Source organism: Diaporthe batatas, assembly GCF_019321695.1.
Source record: "Diaporthe batatas strain CRI 302-4 chromosome Unknown Contig00010, whole genome shotgun sequence".
Lineage (NCBI taxonomy): Eukaryota > Fungi > Ascomycota > Sordariomycetes > Diaporthales > Diaporthaceae > Diaporthe > Diaporthe batatas.
In genome coordinates this window covers 440702-466284 of record NW_025408557.1, presented here as the reverse complement: position 1 = coordinate 466284, position 25583 = coordinate 440702, and the positions used below count along the sequence as shown (strand labels likewise).

The following is a 25583-nucleotide window of genomic DNA, read 5'->3' as shown; positions in this document are numbered from 1 at the left end:
AGGGTATCAAGATGGATTGGCTCTATAGAAAACGTCAGCCTCGCCGAGCAGGACCACGCAGCCCCATCAGGCGCCGATGTTGAAGACCAGTCTTAGCCGAGCCTCTATTGTAGTCATCGTTGAGCCGAGCTTGCCTACCGTCACCCCTCTACAAGGGTCTCATCGAAACTCCACCACCACCTCAGCTGTGAGTGTTTTGCCACCTCCGCGGACTCTGCTCAGTAATTTGAGGAGGCCCTTATCTTTGCCAGTGACTACTTAGGTATTCATCTACTTTGGCAATGCGATTATCCATATTCTACATAACTCAGGGAAAGTACAAGTGGAATATTCTGTGCCGGCTGAAGACTAGAAAGAAGAAGAAAAGCAATCAATACCTATATGGGAGCCACAAAACGGCCAATTCATTCTATTAAGCCTCCCCCCTTCCCTTTATTTTAAGCGATTATGCCCCAACAAAAGGTTACCAGTATCTTGCTCCTTAAAAGTTTCGCGTTCACAGAATGGCAGATCCGAGATTACAACTCAACTGACGATTTTATCCACGCCGCAGACATTGGTCCTCCTGTCCTCTGCCTCTGAGCCCCGACACTCTGAAACAGGCCCAGTTTTAAGCGAACTCATTGGGCCTGTGGTCAACTCCGTAACTGCTCTTGATGAGTATTCCCTCTGGCATTCGAGGCATCAACTCTATGTCGGCGTTGCTTCCAGAATTGATCGTTGTCAAGTTGAGAGCGTCGCCACTATGACCATAAGCAGTGTACAGCGCTGAGACCGGTGGCCTTTTAGGCTTTCCAGGGCCTTGTATATCTTTGAGCGGTGTGTGCCCATAGGAAGTATCCCGTGTGTGAGTGACGTAGCGTTCCCAGAGTGGTAAGAGCGTAGGTACGCAGCCAGCAGATATCAATATGAATGCTTCCGCTTCACTCCACATCATGATATTGTAGCCATTCCCTGATCAAATATTTCATCAGCTCACACTCTCACATCCAGTGGCATTTTTGATTATGGATGATCGACTGACAAGTGAAATCAGAGGGGTCAGTCAGATCGTTCTCATATTGCCATTTGATCCCACCACAAAGTGCAGCACTGCCTGCTAGTCAGTGGAAAAATCTGAAAGGGAAGCAAGTGATGCATCATACACCAAACCCAGGCTCAATAAACCGGCCAAAGCGATCTTTTTATGTAGCCTCAAATTGAGCTTATAGACGAAGCTGACGGGTAAAATTGCCAGAAGAATATCAACAAAAAAGTTCCAGGCGCGGGAGAAGTGGTTACAATTTCTGACAATGTATGAGGGCCAACATGACGCGCCTTCAACCTTTGTCCAAAGCGCATGAGACGGTGTGCATTGGAGAAAAATGAGAATGAAGGTCAGAATATTCACAACAAACTCAGCTCCTATAATGAAGGAGAGCAGTGACTTCCGCCACATAGAAATGCTACCAATGAATCGTAGCGTCAAGAGTGCTATTGATGTTTTGCCGAAGGCGTATGTCAGGATGATAGGGACTTGTGAGATGTACGCCCATTTCCCCGCTAGAAGGGTTTGGTTTTCTGAAAGATACCAGACGTGGCGACCTCCACCGTTGTGCACCCAATAGGTAGCAAAAGAATTCCCGAGTACGAATAAGAGCTAAAGTCTTGAGTCAGCCTTGCTTTCTGAATCAACCCTTTAGTGTGCGGGTATCAAGGCGCGATGGCACTCACCTGTGCCATAAGCATTGCCCAGTCGTCCCATCCGATGCTTTTGATACGAAAACGGGCATAAAACCGTAAAGCGACCATCATGGTAGATATGGCCACCATCGTCCAGAACATGCCCATCATTTGAGGACCACGATTCTGATCCGGTGGAAGAGGGTTCGGCATGTGTGACGACATCTTGTCTTGTACTTTACCTTGGTTTTTGAATTTGACGGGCGACTAGAATTGACCGTCCTCTTTTGCTTAGCGCGTTGTCAGATCGTATATGTTGGCAAACATAAAGTTGCAAGACAGTTGTTAAGTTTGCTTCTTTAGAGGCGGAATATGAGAATTGTGGTAAGGTTGTGTACAGGTCTCGAAGGATCAAATTTTGCGAAATCAGGGCCGGAGAATGGAATACACTCCAGAATAGAGTCAGGAGCTACTAATCATCGTCTGCATTTCGTCATTTGTCTCGTTTTCAGCAACCGAGCCTGGACCTCATCTGCCATGGGTGAATTTAGAACTCTCTGGTCTATTCCCATTTAGGAGTACATCTGCGCGTGACCAAAATACCTGGAAGTACCTCTCATGCAATGGTACCAATGCGTGAGATGAGTTTGTATTATTCTACTTCGGGATACGTACTTCGAGGTGACGGGCTGAGATATCAGCGTATCACAATCTGCAAGGTAAGCTGATCATGTACGTAGGTAGGATAGACAAATCTTGGGGGCCGAGATCTACATATGGCTGGATTCAGCCCGGCTGGCCTCTATCATTGTTGTTATCTTCTCCCAGTTCTCAACGATCCGATTTCCCCACACCTCAGCATAATCGGGATCCATCATCCGGGCGGACAGCCAATGTAGTGACAGTATTTAAGCTTCAGGAGAAACCATTACAATCTTTGCAGTGGCAGTAAATATGTATCAATTTCACTGCTTGAGCAGGGTCAGGAATAGGACAGCCGGACGTGCCCTACTTTGTTAGTTTTATTGCAATTCAAATGGATGAGGTTCGGGAAGGTCATCACCCCGCTGAATCGAACAAGTTGCTTCAAGTCAAAGTCAAGGTGTTGTGCATTAATTTCACGCCATACTATCTGACTAAGTATTATGGTTCAATTTGTTCCCAGGCATCTAGAGCAGCTCAATCAAGTGCTGCGAAGACTGTTGACTGCAACACCGTGATCTTAGATAAAAGAGATCTGGTGCACTTTTTGCAGCGTGACCTGGTCTTCGACGCATAATCCCTGCCATAAGAAACTGCCGGCTTTCTTCATGAATTTAATCATCGGCGTAGTCGTCCGGCCAGACCACCAACGTGTCCGGGTCGGGCTCGGGGTAAACAACCATATCATCAGGATAAACAACGACATCATCATTGTCGCCCGGTAGATCTTGCTAGAGTGAGTATATGTTTGATGACAAGATGAGGACTTTCAAGATTCTTACATTGAACGACAGGCGTAGCCAAGACGGCCATTGTCGCCGCTACGATGGTAAGAAATGCAGTCTTCATTGGCCTCCGTGCTTAGGGATGTAGATTTGTTTATCAAAACAGTAAGGCTGTCTTGGGAGACCTTGAGGTAGAGAGGACGAGCTTGTTTAGCCGGATAAAAACGATCAATTCAGTTTAATGATAAGGCGAACGTGGCGCCGTCCATATTTATGTTCACTTGAAATGCCCCGTTGACCCTTACACAATCGGCGATGGACTTCTGCTCCCTCCATCATCCCCGGAAACATTGGTGAAGAGATGTCAATGCACAGTGTGTTACACTGCATCTAGTATTGATTATGTACGTTGCATTGCAACCAGTGATGTCTCAACGAAAAGGATATCCCGCCCGGTGGCAAATCAGGCTTCCGAACTCGTCAGCAAATGTGCTTCTGACTCATGTTTCTGAGGCCCATTCTGGGGCACCGCATGATTCCGACGTCCGAGAGGTTTTCAATCGGCTCGAAGAGGCCATACTATTTACGTGAGCTTTCAGCTCTGTCCTGGTTGCCATTCTTTCACCTTGCCAGTTCCAAATAATCTTTCACAATCGCGGTTCAGTTCATGATGACGTCCAAGCCGAACGAAGAGCAATATAAGTCTTTGTTGGGATGCGAGGAAAGCGACAATGGGATTTACGGAGAGATTCCTCCAATTCGGAGATCATCCCGTCCTCAGTGGCCATGCGCTGTGGCCGGACATATTGTCTTGATAATCCTATATACAGGAGCTTTCTGGTTCCTTGTTGGGTCGCTCTCGAATGGATCAGCGTCTAGGAAAAATGGTGAGCCATCATTCGCATCTGAGTCTCGCATTCACGAGAGGGAGTCCCCGATAGGATCTGACAAAATCTTCAAACAGCCTTTCCTGGACTCGAAGTCAACTTCGAGGTCACAAAGTACGATTTCTTCCCAAACAGCAGCTTTGCAGGAAAGCCTCGACCAGAGAGCGAAACTGCTTGGCATAATCTCATGAACGACATGGCGATACGCGTGACGGCCGATGAACTCGCCGTACATAATCAGAAGTCAGTATCGCTGCCGGATGGCGGGTACCTTGCATGGCTGGGAGTGTTTCATGAACTTCATTGCGTCAAACTCTTGAGGCATTGGAGCTGGCGCAATGAATATCCAGAGTTTTCAAATCTCTCAGCTTTCCAGATGGCACACAACATGATCCATATTGATCACTGCCTCGAGATCCTTCGCAGTTCCGCACTCTGCCGCGCTGATACAGAAGCACTTGCTGTCTTCAAGTGGGGCGAGAAGAGCCCTAAACCCATATTCGACGCGAAGCGTGGTATCCACCGTTGTGTGAACTGGAACTCGCTAATGAAATCATCATACCGAGATCGTGTGGTCAAAAAACAAGAACTTGATCGCATGGTCAATCCCCTTCTTCACAGAGGCGACAAACACAGTGAATGATGGTAGCTCATCAATCTACACAACTCCACACTGATGATTGGCCCAGTCTGAATCATGCGTGGAACTCTTAACGGTCCAGCAGAACGTCTACGATGATTTCTCGTGGACAGCAGTGCCTGCCTTCACGTCACGTCACAACTGAGTTATGGATATCTGGGAGGACTTGAAAATTCAATGGTTTTATTCTGTGCGACTTGAGCGTGGTTAAATAGTGAGTGAGTCAGTTCTGGGGATTGAAAGATCATCCGTAGGAAGCAAGAATTGGGCGCGGAAAATTTGGAAGTTGCCTCCATTCCTCGGGCTTCGTCCAGAGCACTGCCATATTCATCCTTGCGCAATGCAGACGAATACATTGATTAGCACGTACAACGTGACGCTGTGGGACAATATTTGAACCCAGGAGGGCTCAGCTGGACGCATAGCCAGAGAGACTCTGCCTTCGTCAATTGGTGCCAGCTCGAGTCCACACCGGATATCCGGGTTCTCTTTTGCGATCGGGCCTATAAGGCTATCATGTGGCCTAGCGATGATCTTTTTGCAGCGTATCAACGTGTTTGCTTTATATAATTGTATTACAATCTTTCCGTCCTTATTCGGACCTATGGATTTAGCTCATGTCGTGGAACATTGTAGACAAGCTTTTGATTAGAATCAATTGGGACCCAATTTACAACAGGATCGCAATCGCACCCTCTGACGCTTCCTGTGCATCCTTATGATAACATGAGCCAATAGTTGCAAATTAACGTGACACTGGCAAAGTCTAAAGGTTGGGTTGAACTTGAGGTGTGAGGGGGGCAACATCACAATCAGGCTACAATGCTGCTTGATCAGCGTTTGTGAGCCGCTAGGACGGCTCGCTTACTAACAGAGACATCCTGCAAGTGAGAAATTAGCAGAGACATTCTGCAAGTGAGGCGAAAAGTGAAACGCTCCAAGGCAGGCTGAGGTGACCTGGGAGGTGTAGGCTGCAGGTTTACTGGGTGTGCTGATGCATCAGGCCCGAACACCCTGGGACGGGAGATTATGCAATGCGATTGAATCCAAAGTGTTCTGAGAAAAGAGGCTATTTGATTTCATGGGCTGAATAATCCACCCACTCCTTTCGTGCCACAGGAACACAGCCTGCTGATCCTTGCAGCTAATTCCTAAAAGCAAGGCTCCCACCACTTTTGAGTGTGATGATCTGCAGGCTATGAACCCCGACGTTGTGCCCAGATATTATTGCTCAGCTGAATGTCTCACCGGCTGCATGTCGACGTGTTGGACAAGAAAAACAAGGCAATGAGAACAAAAGTCCTAGGATTATGTAGCGAGGAGAAAGATTCTTTGTAGAAACTTGTGCAAATCGCATGCGTTACGTCGGTGAATAGGTCGTACTGCTTATGTGATGACGACGCCGCCCCCACCTCCAGTGTATGACAAAATGTGTAACTTAGTATTGGTTCGCTAGGAGGCAGGCTGAGGCTCAGATCACTTGAGTCGTTTGACAAGAAAACTGTACTGTTTGGGTGTATTATTCAGACAGCCCCGGTCAAAGCCAACATATATCGCCATTCGTGGCTTGTGAGTGGCTTGAGCACGCTAAGAAGCAATTTAACAGCTCAACCGTTTGATTTACTTGTAGATCCAACATCTCCTTTCACCATACCTTGTTATTCCACTCAGCAGCTAGGAAAATATCGGGATTCTCGCACCTCCAAGATAACAGAGTTATAGACCGACAATGTCGACGAATCCTCCGCGGCCGAGGAGTGTGCAGCTGGCATCGTCTATACTAGAAACCGTGACCAGTCTCGAGCAGTACCTCGAGAAAATTGGGAAGCCCAGTTGCTCCTTCGAACCAGGCGCTGCTTCCATTCAGTCACAGTTACCGCCGTCGCTGCATGCATCAGTTGATACTGCACTTGGAGCTCTTGAAGAACTGACTACCCTTTTGCTGGGCCCCATTGGATGGATGACTTGGCAGTTGGGCCGCTCTGTAAGGGACACTTTATGGAAGTTTTTTTTTTCTTGAAAGAGTGCACCTTAAATTGACTTAGGAACCAGTTCGACTTGACGAGCATGCACGCCATGCACCGCTTCGAAATCCCTAGACGTTTCCCTGTCGGCGAGACTATAACCACTGCGGAACTGGCTCGGCGCTGCAACGCCAATGAGGAGGCCATCACTCGTCTTGTCCAACATGCCGTGACCAAGCACTTTCTGGCTCAGCCGGAAGCAGGCATAATCTCTCACACGGCGTTTTCTGCAATGATGGCAGCACAGCCGCCAATCTCAGACTTCGTGGGATACGTCTGTGAGGATCTTCGGCCGGCCGCGGCGTGTATTCCCGATGCTCTAACCAAGTGGCCGGGTCTGCCTCATGAGCCAGATAAGACTGGTTATAATCTCGCCACTGGAACGGCAGGCACATTTTGGGATTCCTTAGCAAAGAATCCAGAGCAGTCTCGCCGTTTTGCGTCCTCCATGAGCTTCATGCAACGGTTACCGGGCTGGCAGCCAACAGCCGCCCTCGAGTTATTTGATTGGGGAGCACTGAGCACTGATGCTGTTGTCGTCGATGTCGGTGGTGGCGATGGGAGCTTTGCAATAGCGCTCTCAAAACGATTCCCGCAGCTGAAATATATCATTGTCCAAGACGTTCCAGCCGTGATCGAGCAGGCGATAAGGGCCGTTCCGAAGCCTTTGCGTGGCATAATCAAACCGCAGGTCGCCGACTTTTTTGAACGTCAACCTGTGCAGGGGGCAGCAATTTATTTTTTGCGCAAGGTACTGCACGACTGGCCAGACGAGCACGCCATCAGAATCCTGCAGCAACTAGTTCCGGCATTAGAGCCTGGAGCACGAATACTCATCAATGACCATTGCGTGCCTCCTCACGGTACATTATCACCGATTCAGGAGTGGCGTATTCGGTGAGACAAAGCTTATCTTGACAAGTACGGACCAGTGACTGACAGATGTCCAGGGGTCAGGACCTTGCTATGATGGCACTGTTCAACAGCAAAGAGCGTACCACCGAGCAATGGAAAGAGCTTATTAAGAGGGCAGATCAACGTTTCGTCATTCATTCCGTGACACCAATGCCTCCGGGGCCGCTTGCATTGATAGTGGTGGGCTGGGAGTAGGCATCAGGTTCCTCCAACTTATCAGTGCTACCTAGATACCTAGGTACCTACAGAATCAGGATAGTGCTTCGGTAATTTGCCATCAACTCGTATGGAAGGATCAGAACAGTTGTTTGATCTGATACCATAGTCTGCATATTTCAGAAAGATGAATCTGGTTCTTTCCATGACTCCCAGCGTGTTGTCCATTGCTTAAGCTCAGTCCAGTCGATACATTGATGTGTTTCTCCAAACCCATGTACACCTCCGGCTTCTTCATCCTTGACCTCTATGGTCAAATCTGGATTACAAATAAGAGCCTGTCGAAGGAGGTCGATGCAGTGCCGAATATGGGGCGGAGAGATCATCATTGGAAGGTCTTGGGGGTCAACCTTCTCGCCAGCAGTCGCCATATTGAAAACCGTCCAAAATCCGGTTCGTATGCCGTTCTGGAAAAGCCTTAGTTATCGCTCAACGTACCCGGTGGGAGAATTTATATGCAAATGTCTCACGAGGCAATGTAAATAGTGATACACCGAGAAAGTGGATCGCTCTGGGGCAATGACGGGGTGTGAGAAGTAACCTCCCTGCGGAGGGAGCAGTTGGGCCCAAGCGGCATCTGACATTGGGGAGGCCTCGCCGAAAGTCCGATTGTACAAAAAGACATGAGGTGTTTGGTCTGTATGAACATCAGCCTTGGTCGAGTATTTCCTGAACTGTAAATGGCTGTGCCATTGAAGAATGGTCTGCTATCTTACCTGGGAGTATCCCAGATATTGCTACGCCACTCGACGTCGTTACTGACGTTGTAGTTTCCGACCGTGTTACTAAGCAGCCGAGTGCGAAGCCCACGACTGTTAGGGCCAGAGATAGGAGAGTCCATCGCATTCTGGACCAATTTGAACGGGTTTTGAGCCGCGATGGCGGGTCCGATCCATCCAGAAGTGAGTAAGATGGGTTTTGAAACCAGCACTTATTAAACATAGTCGTAGCTTAATGAGGTCGTGAACAGTGGGGCGTATTGAGAAGTTGTGTATTGCACGAGTAATGAAGAGAATGACTTCTGTTCTTGGAGACATCTCATGAAATCTTTGGCGTAGAAGGTCGGGAGGGTAAGCCGGCCCTGATAGCACTTGAGTGCAATGTGATCAACGCTGCTTACGCATCACTCCACACTGTATACATTCATGCAGGTGGGCATACATGTACTTATGTCGCTTTCACATGCATTGGCTCAACCTCTCAGAGTGCAAACAAGACGAGTATGGACATCCTGGGTGGCTGATGACTGGGGCTGCCCGAATCACTATAGACCTACATGTTGTTTTGTAAGGTACATGTTCTCCCCACCTGTATTCAGCGGATCTGACAGTATTTCATTAACGACCGGGTAGTACCTTGCCTTGAAGTCCGTGTTACACGGCCCCAAGCCAATGAGCTCAGATCTTGTGTGACATGACGCGACAGAGAAGCTGGCACCTCGTCATGCTCTGGAACAAGTGGCTAGGAGTGAGATTTGGGAGATGCATTGGATCAAAAGGTTCCGGCCAGGTGCGCGCTTGGTTAGGATATAATATGCAGTCAGTACCAGCTGTAAACGGCAATTAATCGTGAACATCCCAAACATGCTGCTCGAGCTTTCCGCGGTCTTCGTCGCCTCTCAGAGCAGGAAGATGATTAGGATAAGAAAATGGCAGATCAGTAGTTAGCTCAGAGTTGAATAGTGAATAGGCGGTGCTGTATGTCTTAGTGTTTTAACTTTTAGTCGTTCCAGATGGTTGATCGTGGAGGTAGAGGAGTGGTACGTGATTTGCCACGCGAAGGACCGATGACCTCAGAGGAGGGGTTACACGCATGATTCGATTTTGCGAGCAGCAACAACTTCTCGATGCACGATGGTTGCTCACTTAGACCTTCAATATTAAGCTAGGATTGATGGAGCTCATTCACTAATGACATCTCATTGGTCAGGTACCTAGGTAGATACGAAGATTTAGACTACTTGGAATTACTAGTAGATCAGCATCACACAACTTGAATGTTTCCCGGGCCAGATGCAGCATTCGAGTCCAGGTTCGTTACGCACCTATTCACTCGCTCCTAAAGTTTTGCCTATCAAGCTTCCAGGCGTGAGTGGTTTCGTTTCTAATCCCCATACATATGAAACGTATGTGGCGCCTTGATACAGTGGTAAACGCTCAAGACCCATCGTTTAGAAAAGGAAATACAGTCTAGAGGTGAATTTCTTGGCCCAGAAAAACATCGCCGTTCACTTAAAGTGGCCCCGCGCTTCAGAAAACGTCATCTCCTTTCGCATGCAATAGCAGCATCCGTCTGATTAAATTCAAAGACATAAGACTGGAAATAAAGGATTTCTGGTTCATGATCTACAATTATGGCCCTGCCCTACTGTTCTGCGTATCCGAGTCAGCGACATGGTGACCGGAAGCTTCAAATACGGCTATCGACCACCCTATCTAGGAATTGGAATGAAATCCCTTCTTTTAAACCGTCGCGCGGGCTATATAATTCGAACTATTCACCATTCCATTTTGCAGCCGATATCGATGTGCTTCATGTGAGGCAACGCGAACAGATGCATTACAGAGAACCATGATTGGGTCGGACTGGGTGAGCAGGGGGTTGATCGTGGTCGGAATGCCACATGACGCCGAGCTGTATTGTATCCTTGTTTGTTACCGTAATATAACTCTGGTCTGAAGCAAATAGAATGAAGTTAACTATCTTTAAAACATATCTTAATTTATACTTATATATTATTACCTAGGTACTTAGTATATAGTTATATAAGTGCTTTTATATAAGTTATAAATAAACTATATAAAATTATATTAATAGTTAAATATATAATTATATAGTAATTTAGGAATAAAAATTAAACTTACTACTTTTAAAATTTTTAAGTAGTACTTAATAATGACTTATACTTAGAGATTATTCTCCTTTTCGGCAGCCGCCGAGCGCGAGCAGCTTTCCCTACAATTCCGGCTTCACCCCTGGCACGTAAGACCCCAGGCCGACACAGGCAGGGCTATACTCTGTACAGCCGGCTTTTGGACAGGGCCGGAGGCACTGGTGGCTGTCCACCCCAGACAACCTCATAAACCAGCTGAAGTGACTCGGCTGGGCGAGCCCCTTCCCGATAAATACTATACCATGCGTTAATAGGTATTAAAAATAGTCACTATAACTACCTATACTCCTCTTACTACCTCTTAATTATTATACTACTTCTCTCCCTTTAAGATTATTATTATAATATTTATTTTAATTTAATAATTATAATAATATATATTATCTTATTTATAAAATTCTTTATTAATTTTAAGGTTATTTTAAAGCTTAAAGATAATTATAAAGGAAATATAATTATAAAAATAGAAATAAACTTATTAAAAAGGCTCCTTCTTTTTAAATAACTTACTCTTTATTCTCTTATAGTTAGTCTCTTATTTAAATATACTAACTAGCTAAAAAAGAATTCCTTCCTTCCTTTTTCTATTAAATCTTTTTTAGCTTTTTAACTTTATTAACTTACTTTTCTTTTAATTACTCTACTTTTAAATTTTTAAATATAGAATTCTAATTAACTTAAAGGAGGAAGGTAGAGAACTTAATATTAAAGTTAAAGGAAAGAAGGAAGGAAGGGGAAGGAAAAAAGGAAGTACTCCTCCTTTTTTTATATAGAGAAAGGTACCTCTATAACCCTTTTTACTTCTATAAATCCTTTTACAAATCTATTTCTTTTCTCTATAACTACTTTTTCTCTCTATAACTACTTTTCCTTTTTAAATCTTTTATTATTAAAAGTATATTAAAATACTATTTAACTATTTAAAAGTTAATATTCTCTCCTCTTTAAATATACTTAAAGTTAATCTTATAAAAAAAGGATTTTCTATTTAAAGGGTAGTTATAGTAACCATCTCTAGTACCCACTAACGCACGGTATAGTGATGGCAGCCCCTTCGTTACGGATGTGATCCTTAAGTAACTGGCTCGTGGTCAATATGACACACATTCCTGTGAACTTGGCAGTCTTCTGAAGCGTTCTTGGTGTCTGACTAACGCCTGGTAAAACACCCAATTAGGCAGCCGAATCTCCATAATACATACCAACTACACCCTACGATATATCCACAGGCCCGCTGTGTACCTAGCGGTGGTGAATTGTGGGTCTTGGGGCAGTCAACTTGAAGCTTACGGATCGTCTGTCGTAACAGAAAGCTCCAGGCCATTAGAGCAACCCTCGGTCGCACAGGGTGATCTACAAAGAAGTCGATTATCCTCAACACGTCACTTAAGGGAAACCTTGGCTGTCAGCACTTGAGCGCTTCTTTCTGTCCAAGGGGGTGAGGTTGGGGAAATCGTAGGATCGAGGCCTCGGATTGTAATTATGCGATATAGGCAGTTTCGTGAACCTACCCTAGGGTACCAAACGCATGGCCCCCCACATCCTCGGTTAAATGCATATCCTTCTCCCCAAGCCGTCGGTAGAAGCCAACACACCGGAAAGGATCATTATTGCTGCGAAACGAGGAACCAACCAACACCGCATGATGTGATTCAAACTAAGTTAAAAACCTCGAGTATCTCCAAGCTCATGCGCTAGCACTCTTGCGGAGAGTATAAACGAGTCAAGATGGCACCGATTGAGCTGAATTCGGTTATTGCAACACTCGTCTGCGGAGCGGTGGCAGCCTATGTACTTGCATGGAGTCTTCTGCATCTCACACAGGGCAGAGATGAGCCTCCCGTGCTGCTGACCTCTGTTCCCTTCATGAGCCCTATACTAGGCAGTAAGTTTCCCACGGAAACAACTAAATTTCTGAGGTTTCTTAAGTCATTCCGGCCAATTTGATTTCGTGGCTTGTTGGGCCGGTCATACCAATCATACCAGTGTTGATTCTGACAGCGAAGCAGTGATTCAATGGAGCAAAGACTTCTACTCCCACATGCGGGAGCAAAACCAAGACCTACCAATTTATACCCTCCGACTCCCCGGGGTCCGCATCTATGCGATCAACTCATTGGACCTCATCCCTGCGGTACAGCGCCAGTGGCGGAAGCTGATCTTTGCACCGATCCAAGTCAAAGCGGCAAAGGCGGCCATGGGCGCAAGCAAAGAGGCCCTAGGCATCATGGAGCGCGACTTGGTGACTGAGCAGGGCTTCATGGGCGGGATGGTCAAGGCCACGCATCCCACTATGAGCAGCGGACCGGCATTGGACACCCTGAATACGAGTTCATTCGAAGTTTTCGACAAGGCAATGAAGCAGCTATCTACGCCCACGACTGTCAACATGTACGACTGGATCAGCAGGCTCATAATGCAGGCGACCACGGAGGCGATATATGGTCCGTCTAATCCGATGAGAAATAGACGTAACCTCGACGCCTGGTCGTGAGTCTTATTCGTAAAATGATTTTCCTCATCGTGAACTAACTTTTTTACAGCAAATTTCACCCAGCACTGATGTATATCATGCTGGATGTTCTGCCGCAAGGCGTCTTTTTCGGAGAAGCTGTGCAAGCCCGGGGTGATCTAGTCAAGGCGTTCAAGAAATACTACGTCGAAGGCAGTTACAGGCAAGGCTCCGCATATATCCAGAAGTTCACAGAGCACTGCATTAGCCAGGAGATACCGGAAGACGACATCCCTCGGCTGCTGGTCGGTACTGTCTTTAACAACGTGGCAAACACCATCCCTACCGCCTTCTGGGTGATCTACCGCATCTTCAGCGACCCAGACACACTAGAAGAATGCAGGCGAGAGGTCAACCAGGCAGTCCGGCCAAGCGATAAAGACAAGGCATCTGAGTCAGTACTAGACCTGAGCCTCGTGCTGAATTCATGCCCAACGCTGCTTTCCACCTACCACGAGGTCTTTCGCTTCCACGGGATGGCCAACTCAGTACGTGTCGTCAGCGAGGACTGCGCGCTGCAGGGTAGCGAGAGCAACCGCGTGTACCGCCTCCGCAAGGGCGGCCTGGTGATGATGTCCGCCCGGGCGCAGCACAGCAACCCGGACGTGTGGGGCCCCGACGTGGACGAGTTCCGCCACGACCGCTTCCTCAAGCAGCAGGGCCGGCCGCGGCCGAACCCCGTCGCGTTCCGGGGTTTTGGTGGCGGCACGACGCTGTGCCCCGGCCGGCACTTTGCCACGGCGGAAATCCTGATGCTGGCGGCGATGCTTCTGCTTCGGTTCGACGTCCATCCTGCGGGTGGGGAGTGGGATGATCCCACGACGGAAAAGTCGTCGCAGGCTGAGGCTGTAGAGCAGCCTGATGATGATATCGAGATCGTGCTTGCGCCGCGGCCCGAGGCAGCTGGCAAGACGTGGCGTGTTGAGTCGTCGGGACGCCGGGATGCTGAGCTCTTGGTCCAGAAGTGATTCGGTGCTACGTCTGTTTGCAAAGGTCTCATTATTAGGTACGTTATTATATCAGCCTCGGTGAAGACTTAAATTGGATATATTTTGTCACGGACTCCGTGATTCTCGAACTTGCTCCTTTCTGTGCAGGGTACCTATTTCAGTAGGTAAATACAAATGGTAATCAAGTTATATCATAAATGCCCCGAAGCTGCAATCTCGGGTGATTTATCGCGCAGTCTGAACCCAACGCCCGAACCAAAATGCAAGTCTGTATTGAAGTGTGAAAAGAAGCAAAACACATCTAATGAAACGCTTTTTCTCTCATGGCTCCACCAATCTGTCTCGTCCACAAATTAGAGTATCTTCCCGCCATCGCAAGCAACTCCTCATGAGTTCCGCGTTCCGCAACCTCACCATTGTGCAGAACAACGATCTGGTCCGCACGCACAACCGTAGAAAGCCTATGCGCAATGACAAACGTCGTCCGCCCGTTCTGCAACTTATCCAACGCCTCCTGAATACTCGCCTCCGTCACCGTATCAACCGCGCTCGTGGCCTCGTCGAGGACGAGCACCGGCGGGTCCTTCAGGAAGACCCTCGCGATGGCAAGCCGCTGGATCTCACCGCCCGACAGCTTGACGCCCTGCTCGCCGACGCGGCTCCCGTAGCCGTCCGCGAACGTCAGGATCCGGTCGTGGATGGCGGCGGCGCGGCAGGCCTCGAAGATGTCCTCGTCTGTCGCGCCGGGCCGCGCGTACCGCAGGTTCTCCATGACGGTCGCGTTGAAGAGCAAGGGGTCCTGCGGGACGACGCCCAGGGACCCCCGGAGGGAGCTGAGCGTCACGTCGCGGATGTCGTGCCCGTCGATGGTGATGCGGCCCGAGGTCACGTCGTAGAAGCGCAGCAGGAGCTTCATGGTGGAGGACTTGCCCGCTCCTGTCTCGCCGACCAGCGCGATGGTCTTCCCTGGTGGTGCTGAGACGCTCAGGTCGCGGAGGGTTGGCCTCCGGGGGTCGTAGGCGAACCCGACGTTCTCGAATTCGACGTGGCCCTTGATATTGTGGAGTTCTACGGCATCCTCCTTCTCGAGGATTGTCGACTTGGTCTGCAGCAGGTTGAGCAACCTCTCCGCGTCGACCAGATCCGTCATCAGGTATCGGTAATCATGCGTTAGCATCTTCATCGGCCAGATGAGGGCGTCCCAGTACTGAATGAAGAACACAAAGTCTCCGGGGGTAGCCCGGTCATTGAAGATCTCAAATAAGATCAGGCTGGTCAGGACGAAGAACGTGAGCGGTACCATTGTGTCGAGCAGGGCCTGGACAAGGGCGTCCCGCACGGCGTACTTGCGGCTGGCTGCAAGCTGAGAGTCCACGGCCTGTCCGAAGCGGCGGCGCTCGTACCTGAACATGTTGAAGTAGCTGACGGTCTGCCACCCCTGGATTGCCTGGTGCAGCACCCGCGCCTCTTCCCGCTGGGCTTTTCTCGAGACGCGGCGGTTTGCAATGTTCACGCTCGAGGTGTAGACTTCCGCCGCCATGAGGGCCACTGAGACGATGAGCATGGTGAGGGCGACGTATATGTTGAACTTGCTATATAGGAGAGCGAAAGCCACGACTAGGTCCACGACCGTCGGCAGTATTTCGATGATTGCGGTGTCGAGGAGGTTGGAAAGTGCTTCTCCCTGTTCAATGGCCTTCATGACCTCCGCGGAGTCTCTCTCGGAGTGGAACTCCATCGAGAGGCTCATGACATGGTTGAAGGCTGCATTGGTAAGTTGTCGATATGAGAACTGCGTGATGGGAATTTTGGAGAGCGATTCGACAAGGCCCAGGCCGGCATCGTTGTCGAGTAAAGTGAGAAGCAGCCACACCAATAGCGCACCCCAAGGAGCCTGCCTCTCGAGGATCATGTTGGTGATGATACCGAGTTGAGCCGGGATCAAGATGTTGAGCACTCTCCGACCGGCCAGGCAGACAAGGGTCAGGACTATGCAAAACTGGACCTTGCGGTCTTTCCTTGGTATGATGAAAGGGATAAAGATGGCAAAGTCTTGCAGATATCCCAGCCACCCTCCGGTCTCTTGAAGACGTTTAGCTCGTCGTCGCTTGATACTAGCTGCATCATCGTCATCGTCATCGTCATCGTCATCGTCGTCATCGCTGTCTTCGCTGCAATTGCTGGCGGTGTCCTGACTAGCGACCTCCGTGTTGGCGTCGTCACAGTGCGGCACGCTGCCATATCCGTTCCCACCAGCCTCTGGCTGCGCACGGAGAAAAGGTTGGCTTTCCTCCATTTCAAGCCGCGGTCTGGATGACAGCCTCCGTGTGATATCCGCTGAAACTAGAAGTAACATCAAAAACAATCTGGCTGCTTGAAGACAGACCTTTGCGCCCGCCTCGGTCGTTGCAAACCCGTCGAGAATGGTAAGAATAATCAATGGGGTTTCAAAAAGAATAGTGATCAAAGACGCTCCCCACAGAAGACGTGGGGAGTAATTCGACGCGAACCAAAAATCAAACCAGGCAAGTAAAGAGAGAAGGAGATGCACGCCGTGCGGCGCTTCACAGCTGAGGGAGTTCCCCTCGAAGCCAGCGACAATGAACTCGCTAAGATAAGTAGTGATGATAGCAGCCAGTATAATCCTTGATGGTTTTGACTGGTGGTGTATGGGTGGTAGCGAATAACTCTCCGCCCTGGCTCTACTGCCAATTCGGCAACATGCCGAGATGGACAAGACCAAGAAGACACTCAGGGCACAGGCGTAGTGAAGGGCTTGGGAAGCCCCGTCGCGTGTGGACGCCATGCTTGGAGTTGGAGATGTGAGAGCGACAATACATCATGCCCAAATCTAGCCACAGAATGGGTAAGTATTTAAAGCCATTTTTGACTTCAGGACTGTGTATATGCATCTGGGCGCATATGTACGGCACTTCTCTTTTGGAGTTTAGGGGTCGGGTGGGCTCATGCCATCACCACATGCAGACAGCTGCTGTCTGTGACAAGCGAAGTGATGCCCCCCCCTGGCTAAATTCGCACGTACGCACGTGCCACATAAATCCATTCACTCCCTCTAAAACTAGTCTTTTCTTAATAACTCTTTTATTTCTTAACTTATAATTATATAGAAAATATATTTATAATCCTTACTTAAAACTCTATAAAGCTATATTTTTTTATATATTTATTTTAATAGGTTTTTAAATATTTATATAAATTTTAAAAATTAATTAATTAAATATTTTAAAAATATAATTTTATAGAGTTTAAAGTAAGAAGTTGAATAATACTTATTTTATAATTTTTAATAAAGATTTAATTATAGTTATTAAAAATTTATATATATAAATTAATTAAATTTAAATATTAAATAAATAAATATTTAAAAATTATATTCTTATTAAACTTTAAATAAGAATTATAAATATAATTTTTATATAATTTTAAGTTATAAAATAAAAGAGTTATTAAAAGAAAACTACTTTAGAAAAGGAGTAAATGGATTTATGTGGCACGTGCGTACGTGCGAATTTAGCCAGGGGGGGGCATCACTTCGCTTGTCACAGACAGTGAGACTGACTCATACCGGACCTAGTCATAGGTACCTAGGTGCCTAGATACGTAGATACGCTGGGTCCAATCACATACAGAGGAGGCAGTGCACCTGTGTCTTGCAGAGTTGATGTGAGTCGGGACAGGCCAGATTCAAGATTGGGTGTGCAAGAATTCAGAGTGGATATGGCCCGTGGACAATCCCTAGTTGCAATGGGAAAACAGAGGGGAAAAAAGTTCGTAAGCCTTGAGCTGCAGCCAAGGGTCCTTCCCGCGCAGTGGCGCACGAGTTTAATCGGACAGGGATGCTGCAACCATGAGAAAAGGGCGAATATCGTTCTGGGCCGAGCGCGGCCAATAATTAGGATGTCGACTGCGGCTTAGACCGAATAACAACTAATACTGGCTCCGGATACTGGTGGGGAAACATATGCTAGAGAAAACTTGGGGTAACAATGTGGCATGTCAGACGAGAGGCTGACGGTACAACCGCAATGACTCACTCAGTACCGTACCGGTGTCTGCAGGCAGGCCGCAAGGGTTGCGGAGGCCCGCAAGACTTGCCTCGTTTTCAAGACTTATTATTAGTGTAAGAGTTGCGCCTCCCGCAAGAGTTGCCCTTCCGTAAGAGTTAGAGAATTTAGGTGTAGAAGTTATGTGAGGATTTTTTAGGAGAGAAGTAGGTACGTACCTATCTAAGGAAGAGGTAGGTAGTTAGGAAGAGGTAGTTATGAAGAGGCAGTTATGAAGATTAAGCTAAATAAGGAGAGGAAGAGGAAGATAACAAGAAGGAGGAAGATAACTTAGAAATAGAAAATAAATATTAAAATCGCCCTAGAAGAAGAATCCTTCTCGGCTATCCTCCACGCCTAGGCAAGCAGAGCAACTTTCAGATTACTAAAATCTCCTTACGTGACTTTTACACCTTAATTCTCTAACTCTTGCGGAAAGGGTTAACTCTTGCGGTAGGCGCAACTCTTGCGGTGGGCGCAACGCTTGTAGAGGGCCGTAACGCTTGCGGACCCCCCCTATTTACCAGTACGGTATGTTAAGAGCCTCATTCAGGGTTACATTTCTTCATCAGCGGCGAATAGAATCTTCTAAAGTTCAGTGTTCTGAGATGTGCCTAGACCGGTTGACCGACATAAGCAGGCATGATGGAGTCATTGATGCCATGCAAAGTGCTGCTGCGGCTCAATATCTTCAAGAAGCGTATGCCGGACTTTGCCGCCGAGTTGCTGACAATGACCTTCCTTGCCTTTGAGACTGGGCCCAGTTCAATATGTATCTTTGCTTAGTTGTACATGTGTCTGCCTTTCTTTTGGGTGTATATTTCTTGTACCCAGGTATTTGTGTTCCTCAACTCTCTCCACTGTGTGGCAGCCGCAAGTTTTAGGGCTCCATTTTCATTCCCTTCTTGGCTAAAGAGTACCATCACCTTCGTATTGGTATGAGTCGGGCTTCAAAGAAACAAGTGGACTCATGTTGAAGGCTCTGTACGTATGTAAGCTGACCTCATCGGACATCAGAACCCGTCTTGTTGAAAGAAGGGTGTCATTCCAGCTGATTGCCGACCCATTGCTCTGAGCAGGAGCAAGGTACAACATGAGCTGCGCCTTCAACACTGAACAGTCACATTTTACGCTGCAGGACTTGTGGCGATGTCCGAGAAGAGCCCTGTATGCCCACCATCAAAGGGCGAAATCTTACAATAATCAGCCTTGTAAGGTGATAAAGCAGAAGGCCTCGATAGTTAGACGACTTCACCGCTACTGATAGTTTCATTTTGTACCTGGTGGAATTAGAATGGCCAATACTGCCCTACATCTCTCGCCCCTTGGATAGACACCTTGAAGAAGTCTACACAATGGGCTTGAATGTCAGACGAAGAACTTGAGCTGGTATGTAACAAAAAAAAGGTCGGTACTGGTGAGAAGACTCGACAATCTTATCTTCTTGCAAGATAAGAGGGGAGTAGTATAAGCGACTCTTCTCGCCGCTGATACATTATCTCCAGCAAATACTTGGTAGAATGATCGGTCTCTTGCTATGCCTAACATTACTTTCCACAAGAGTTTCATTCGAAACTACTTCTTCGTACTCCAGGGCTATGACAAAACCCCATATTTTGCCTCTGGCCAGGACGGTTGAGACCAAAGGTGCGCGTTTGCCGTGCCAGCTCTTCCACCATCCTGGTAAATGGGCAGCGCCTTGGCCTGGTAGCTTTTGCGTGGATGTGGGTCTCCAGGTATGTCACTTGTCTGTTTCTAAGTAGCTCTGCAGTCCCAGGTGCAGACGGGACGACGGCTCTGTGTCAAAGGCTCAATGATACCTTGACACCAAAAGTTCCGGGGATGGGCAACACCTCACCAGCTTTGGCCAAGCAAGGGGTAGTCACACTCATGAAGGCCGGGCTTCCGAGGACGTTGCCCCAAGGCTGTTAGCTTCGAGCGTCTTGGATGAAGACAAGCGTATCCAGTTAAACAGATGAAATGTGTGAAGAAGTGGGCATTTCATATTTCTGCAATTATGTAGAACAAAAAGTGTGTGTTAATAACCGCAGCCCTCGAGCTGACTGGCCGTCGACTCGAGCTCGGCTCCCCTTTTCCCCAGCGCCAAGACATGTCAAGAAGTGCCCGACCTCTTGCGTGTTACCTCCTCTTGTCCTGTCTGGGGTTCCGCCCAAGGTTGTGGTTCTGTAACGAGCTTGATACTAGCGCCGCTCCTCGCCAAGGGCTGCCAGTCAAAGACAGATCCGAAGTACCAGGGGTCGGGTGGTCAAGGCCGGCACCACTGCCCCAAGGGGCTGGGCCCCTAATTGAGGCTGGCTGCAGTCGTAGTCTAAGTCTATTAACCGGGCCCGATCCCCCAATGCCTATTTTCGCCCCCCACCTGGCCTGCTACGTTGGCCTGCTCCGGGGGAATGCTGCTGCTGATGTGTGTTTGAGATCGCTGGCTGCATGCCCAGGGCCCCTTATCCGGCTGTTTCAAGCACCTTATCGCTCCTCCGCACTCGTTGATGAAACATCCAAGCGGCGGCGTGTCATTCGTCTCACTCGGTCATTGGGGTCGCAACGCAGGGTAGCTTCACGGCGGGAGAAGTGAGGAAGGTTCTGCTTGTTTGACACAATGGGGCCCCTTCCTGCTCGGTCTTGGTTCCTGTGGCCACTGTGTCTGACCGTGAGATCCCACAAGGCCATGTCTGCTCTTTGTCTGGCGAACTACAACTTTACAAACTCTTTTTTCTTTGTGAGCTCCGAATGAACTGCTGCCTCACCTGTATTTCCGTTCTTGTACATATCGCCTCTGCACCGTGAGCCGCGAATACTCGATAGCATCATGACTCTGCTGCTCGGCTGGCTTGCGCTATGCGTAGCGCCTGTGGCGCTCGCTCATGAGGTGTCGACCATCAACAGAGCTGGCCTTTGTCACTCCCCATTATCGCGTTCTTTCCCATTGCTTTCGACCCCGGTGTGCGCCAACGACACGCTCATTACCAAATACCTTTCCGGGGACAGCCACAGCCCGTCCAACCGGGCATGGACGAGGGCGTCCTCATGCACGGCCAACGGCACGGCAGAGTACTGCATCTTCGTGAGCTCGACCTTTGCCAACGGCAGGGGCATAGCGGTGCTCACGAGCCCCGACCGCGCCGACTACATCGCGAACCTGCCCGGGTTCACCGACCCGGAGGTCCTGGCGCACGAGAACCGCGACGAGGACCCCGAGGTGGCCAAGTTCAAGATGGTGCATGTCCCGGGCAAGGACATGGGCGTGGTGGCGACGCAGCCGTTCCAGCGCGGCGACCACATCATGACCTTCACGCCGGCCATCATCATCGACTACGCCATGTTCGAGGACCTGCCCGTGCCCGACATGCACCGCCTGCAGGCCGAGGCGATCGACTACCTGCCGTCGGAGCTCCGCGGGCGGTTCCTGAACCTGTCGACGCACGACGGCGCGAGCGGGTACATCGAGAAGGTGGACAAGATCCTGCGGACGAACGCGTTTGACGTCGAGGTGGAGGATGACAACGCGAATGGGCTCTACGTGGTGTTTCCAGAAAGTCGGTCGAGCCCCCTCCCAGTCCTTCACATTTTCTTCCCTGCCGTGTCTAACCAGAGGAAACAGTCTCGCGGTTCAACCACGACTGCCGGCCGAACGCAGACTATTGGTTCGACCCGGAGACACTGGCGCAGCACATCCACGCCACGCGGCCCATCCAGATAGGGGAGGAGATCAGTCTCACCTACATGGAGTAAGTCTTGTCCCACAATATCAATCATCGTCTGGCCACGAACGCTAACGAGACACCTCCCCTCCCGAACAGCCCGATCCGCACGCAGGCCAAGCGACAGGACAAGCTCTCGTACGTGTGGGGGTTCAAGTGCGGGTGCTCGGCGTGCACGCAGCGCAAGGAGCTGGTGGCGGCGTCGGACGAGCGCATCCGGCAGATCAAGCGGATCCGCAAGCAGCTGGAGGACTACACGCCGGGGTCGTCGGCGACACCGGCGATGGCGGACCTGATGGTGAGCCTGTACGAGCAGGAGCGGCTCAGCGGCAGCATCTACGAGGCGTACACGTTCGCGGCGATCGAGTGGAACGGGGTGGGCGAGCCGTGGAAGGCGGTGCGGTACGCCAGGCTGGCGATCGAGACGGGGCTCGCCAGCACGGGGCCGAGGGACAGGGACGTCATTGAGATGACCAGGCTGGCCGAGAACCCGTGGGCGCACTGGAGCTGGATGCTGAGGACCAGCAAGAGGATGAGCTGGGGGGCCATGCGGCCGCTTGGCGGCGGCGAGGCTGAGTATGGCGAGGACGAGCTGTAGCCTGTGGGTGGGCTGGCTGAAAAGGCGTCTGTCTGCTGTCTTGATTGTGATTGGTCTTGGTCTGTCTTGTTACTTTGGAGTGGGCGTTTGTAATGGCGTCTAGCAGCGTATGACAGTGAATGTCATCTTGGATGAGGCAGCACAGCTGGTGTTGTGGTGTGTCAGCTTTGATGTTTCAAGTGGAAACCACCTTGGCCACCCTCCCGGCCAGACGGGCCCTTTCTGAGCTGGGTATGGCGTCATAGAGGTACTAGAGGTGTCAACCAGGTCCACCCTATCCACCTCCTCTACCGGTTCTGTGGAGAGCTAGCTGCCTGCCAGCCTGCCAGCCTGCCTGCCCCGCCAAAGAACCTCCCTCCGTACAAGGTCCAGTTTGGTCCATTTTGGTCCAGCTCACTGCGGGGTTGCCATCTGCACTGCCATTGAGGGCGCTTGGGTTATCCTCCAGACCAGACCAGCCCAGGCCAGCAGAGCCAAGAACCTAGCATCGACTGTGTAGCAGCTAGCAGCTAGCAACAAGCATCTCATCCCATCTCGTCTGATCGATATTCCCCCAGTCCCGACCCCCAGTTTCCTCACGCCGCCCACTGCAACGGTACATACCCATCTGGCATCTCATCTCCAGCCCGGCCCTGCTCTGATCTGCCGTATACTTGTCGATCTGACTGCACATCTCCAACTCTAACCCTGCTGCTCGCCATGGGAGACACCGCAAAGGCCGTCCAGGCGCTCAAGGAGTCCAAGCCCCCGGCCACTGACAACTTCACCTATCTTACCCTCATCGAGCAGTTCCTCTCGCCAGAAATCCTGCCCACCCTCGACGAGATCCTGCAAGATGCAACCCTCACCTCCGAGATAGGATGGGACCTTGTCGACAAGCTTGTCCCCGTGCAGGGGTCGGAGCAGGTCCTCGAGACCGTCGCTCGTCTCGGCAACCCCCGCGAGTGTATTATCAAGGTCCTTGAGGTCCTCGATGCGCTTCAAGTGCCCGCAGAGAAGGTCAACCCCGAGGACCTTACCCTGGACGACGGCGAGGAGGCCAAGGGAAAGCAGCAGCCCATCTCGACCCAAGAGGCAAACCGCCAGTTCATCACCCTGCTGGGCATGCTCGCCATCCTGCACAGGCGCATCAAGACCAAGTATCCCTCGCGTTTCCTGGCCTCCAGCCTGCTCACCATCTACAAGACCTACCAGCCAAACCAGGAGCAGACAGCATCCGTACTCAACCTGGTCCACTCGCTGTCCGGCCAGAGGGCACGCCCACCCCTGCCTCAGAGGAAGTCCAGCGTCAACGTTGCCAACCCGGACCACGACGGTGACGCCTCCAAGAATGCTCCCGACCCTGAGGCTGACAATGAGGGAGACTCGTTAGACGAGGATGAGATCCAGAGACGCCTGTTGCTGTCCTTCACGAGTTGTGTGCTTGAGTCATATGTCGGCGCCAACGACATGTCCTGGTCGAGGAGGCTGCTGGAGTTCTACAGCCCAGACAAGATAGTCCCCGGTAGGAAAACAGCAACGCAGGCATTCAGGGAGGACCAGGAGCTGTCAAATAGGGATGCCATGGTTGGGAAGTTGGTGGTGCGTGCCGTCTCAACCACCCCTCACAGCCCCTTTCTCGCCGCGTCTCACTCACACCTCATCACAGGCACTCACACGAGATCTTGGCCTGGCCAAATGCCCCAGGTCCATCGTCCACGACATCTGCAACGAACCAGTCAACCGGACACCTCTGACAAACATAGAAGAGGCATCCAATGCAACAGACATTGACCTCTCAACCGGCGGCATGATATGTCTGATGGCCTACTGGGTGTTCTCGTCAACCGTCTTCGATGCCGACGCGCCAACGCCTGAGATGCGCTTGTTCCCCGACCACCTGACACTGCTCGAGAATTTCCTGGGCGAGACGCCCCAGTCGCAGATCCTCGAGCATCCCGCGACGATCGAGGCGATCCTGGTCCTCGGCCTCTGGCTGGAGGAAAACAAGCTCATCGCCCCGGACACGGCAAAGGACGCCAAGGATGAACCCAACTTCATGGCCTACCATCACGCCCTGACCCTCTGCGCCGTGTTCCACCCGTCAATACACGTGCGCAACGCCGCTGTCACCCTGGCGGGCCTGGTCCTGCACGACGACCCCGACGACGCAGACCGTCTCAAGATCCTGGAGGACCTGCTGGAGAATGCGCCCTTCGCCTCGCTCAAGGCCTGCGCCCTGACATGGCTGCGCGAGGAGCTCATCAGCGCCCAAAAGGCCTCTGCAAAGGGCAAGGAGCGCGGCACCGGTTCCAGCGCCGGCGCCAGCGCCAGCGCCAGCTACCAGGGCAACGTGTTCGCGACGACACAGTGTATAGAGCAGCTGCAGTACGCCATCTTCCCGAACCTGGTGTCGGCGCTGGAGAAGGCCAGCACGGAGACGCTGCTCGACTACTGGGGCGAGAACTCGACGTTCCTGATCCAGGCGGCCAATTTCGCCTATTTCCTGTTCTCGTCGGACGTGTGCAGGGAAGTCGTGCCCGGGGCCATGGGCGCGGCCGTCGAGCAGCGGTACGTGGAGCCGCTGCTGGCGGCCGCCAAGAAGCTGGAAGAGGGCATCAAGAAGGACGGGGACGGCAACGGCGACCAGGGCGGGCAGGCGCTGCTGCTGGAGCTGGATATCCTGCAGACCAGGCTCAAGGGCCTGCCGCTGCACTAGACATGTAGTCAGGTCATGGTGTGTTGTGGAACAGGCAGAGGAGCTTGGATGGGCGGCCTTGTGGGAAAGGATCCTGGATGATTGGAGTGTTCACAGACCGGGGTTAAGGGTGGGCGGAGATGGCGTAAGGAGCATCATAGTTTGACTTGTGAGCAGATAGGTCTGGCGGCGGCAGCATTTATATTTGTTGATTGGATGAAGCAATCAAGTGAATCAGATGTATTTTTGGGATACCAGTATTACGAAAGGGAATGATATTTTGCAACACCAACGCCCAAAACGCCTCTTGCCGCGCCGTGCAATAATGTGTCCCATCCGCGCGTGAACAGACCGACCAAGACAAGACACCCACACAAGCGCCCCGTTATCCAAACATCC

The 25583-nt window shown here is 50.4% G+C and overlaps 8 protein-coding genes across 8 annotated transcripts; 5 read left to right on the top strand and 3 right to left on the bottom strand.

Moving 5' to 3' along the window:
* Positions 1–398: 398 nt before the first annotated feature.
* Positions 399–2087, bottom strand: KVR01_008497 (uncharacterized protein). The gene is made up of 4 exons (XM_044783443.1): positions 1714–2087; positions 1146–1639; positions 1025–1092; positions 399–954 (listed from the first exon to the last, which is right to left on the bottom strand). Exons 1-4 carry the CDS (start codon positions 1885–1887, stop codon positions 611–613), a joined length of 1080 nt encoding a protein of 359 aa, XP_044642264.1. The 5' UTR covers positions 1888–2087; the 3' UTR covers positions 399–610.
* A 1556-nt stretch (positions 2088–3643) lies between these two features.
* Positions 3644–5086, top strand: KVR01_008666 (uncharacterized protein). The gene is made up of 2 exons (XM_044790005.1): positions 3644–3976; positions 4054–5086. The coding sequence occupies exons 1-2, from the start codon at positions 3757–3759 to the stop codon at positions 4617–4619; spliced, it is 786 nt and encodes a 261-aa protein (XP_044642433.1). The 5' UTR covers positions 3644–3756; the 3' UTR covers positions 4620–5086.
* A 1207-nt stretch (positions 5087–6293) lies between these two features.
* On the top strand, positions 6294–7750 carry KVR01_008680 (uncharacterized protein; the record flags this gene model as incomplete). The annotated part of the gene is made up of 2 exons (XM_044785194.1): positions 6294–7537; positions 7591–7750. The coding sequence occupies exons 1-2, from the start codon at positions 6684–6686 to the stop codon at positions 7748–7750; spliced, it is 1014 nt and encodes a 337-aa protein (XP_044642447.1). The 5' UTR covers positions 6294–6683.
* Positions 7751–7890: 140 nt separating this feature from the next.
* On the bottom strand, positions 7891–8808 carry KVR01_008853 (uncharacterized protein; the record flags this gene model as incomplete). Its single annotated transcript, XM_044794615.1, has 3 exons — positions 7891–8178; positions 8242–8364; positions 8635–8808. 3 exons carry the CDS (start codon positions 8806–8808, stop codon positions 7891–7893), a joined length of 585 nt encoding a protein of 194 aa, XP_044642620.1.
* A 3459-nt stretch (positions 8809–12267) lies between these two features.
* On the top strand, positions 12268–14309 carry KVR01_008694 (uncharacterized protein). The gene is made up of 3 exons (XM_044792003.1): positions 12268–12549; positions 12674–13154; positions 13208–14309. Exons 1-3 carry the CDS (start codon positions 12393–12395, stop codon positions 14142–14144), a joined length of 1575 nt encoding a protein of 524 aa, XP_044642461.1. The 5' UTR covers positions 12268–12392; the 3' UTR covers positions 14145–14309.
* A 53-nt stretch (positions 14310–14362) lies between these two features.
* Positions 14363–17048, bottom strand: KVR01_008391 (uncharacterized protein; the record flags this gene model as incomplete). Its single annotated transcript, XM_044791854.1, has 2 exons — positions 14363–16463; positions 17045–17048. The coding sequence occupies 2 exons, from the start codon at positions 17046–17048 to the stop codon at positions 14428–14430; spliced, it is 2040 nt and encodes a 679-aa protein (XP_044642158.1). The 3' UTR covers positions 14363–14427.
* Positions 17049–21017: 3969 nt separating this feature from the next.
* On the top strand, positions 21018–22507 carry KVR01_008540 (uncharacterized protein; the record flags this gene model as incomplete). Its single annotated transcript, XM_044785881.1, has 3 exons — positions 21018–21744; positions 21810–21936; positions 22009–22507. 3 exons carry the CDS (start codon positions 21018–21020, stop codon positions 22505–22507), a joined length of 1353 nt encoding a protein of 450 aa, XP_044642307.1.
* A 332-nt stretch (positions 22508–22839) lies between these two features.
* KVR01_008451 (uncharacterized protein) lies at positions 22840–25562 on the top strand. Its single transcript, XM_044788520.1, has 2 exons — positions 22840–24088; positions 24156–25562. The coding sequence occupies exons 1-2, from the start codon at positions 23207–23209 to the stop codon at positions 25203–25205; spliced, it is 1932 nt and encodes a 643-aa protein (XP_044642218.1). The 5' UTR covers positions 22840–23206; the 3' UTR covers positions 25206–25562.
* The last annotated feature ends 21 nt before the right edge of the window (positions 25563–25583 follow it).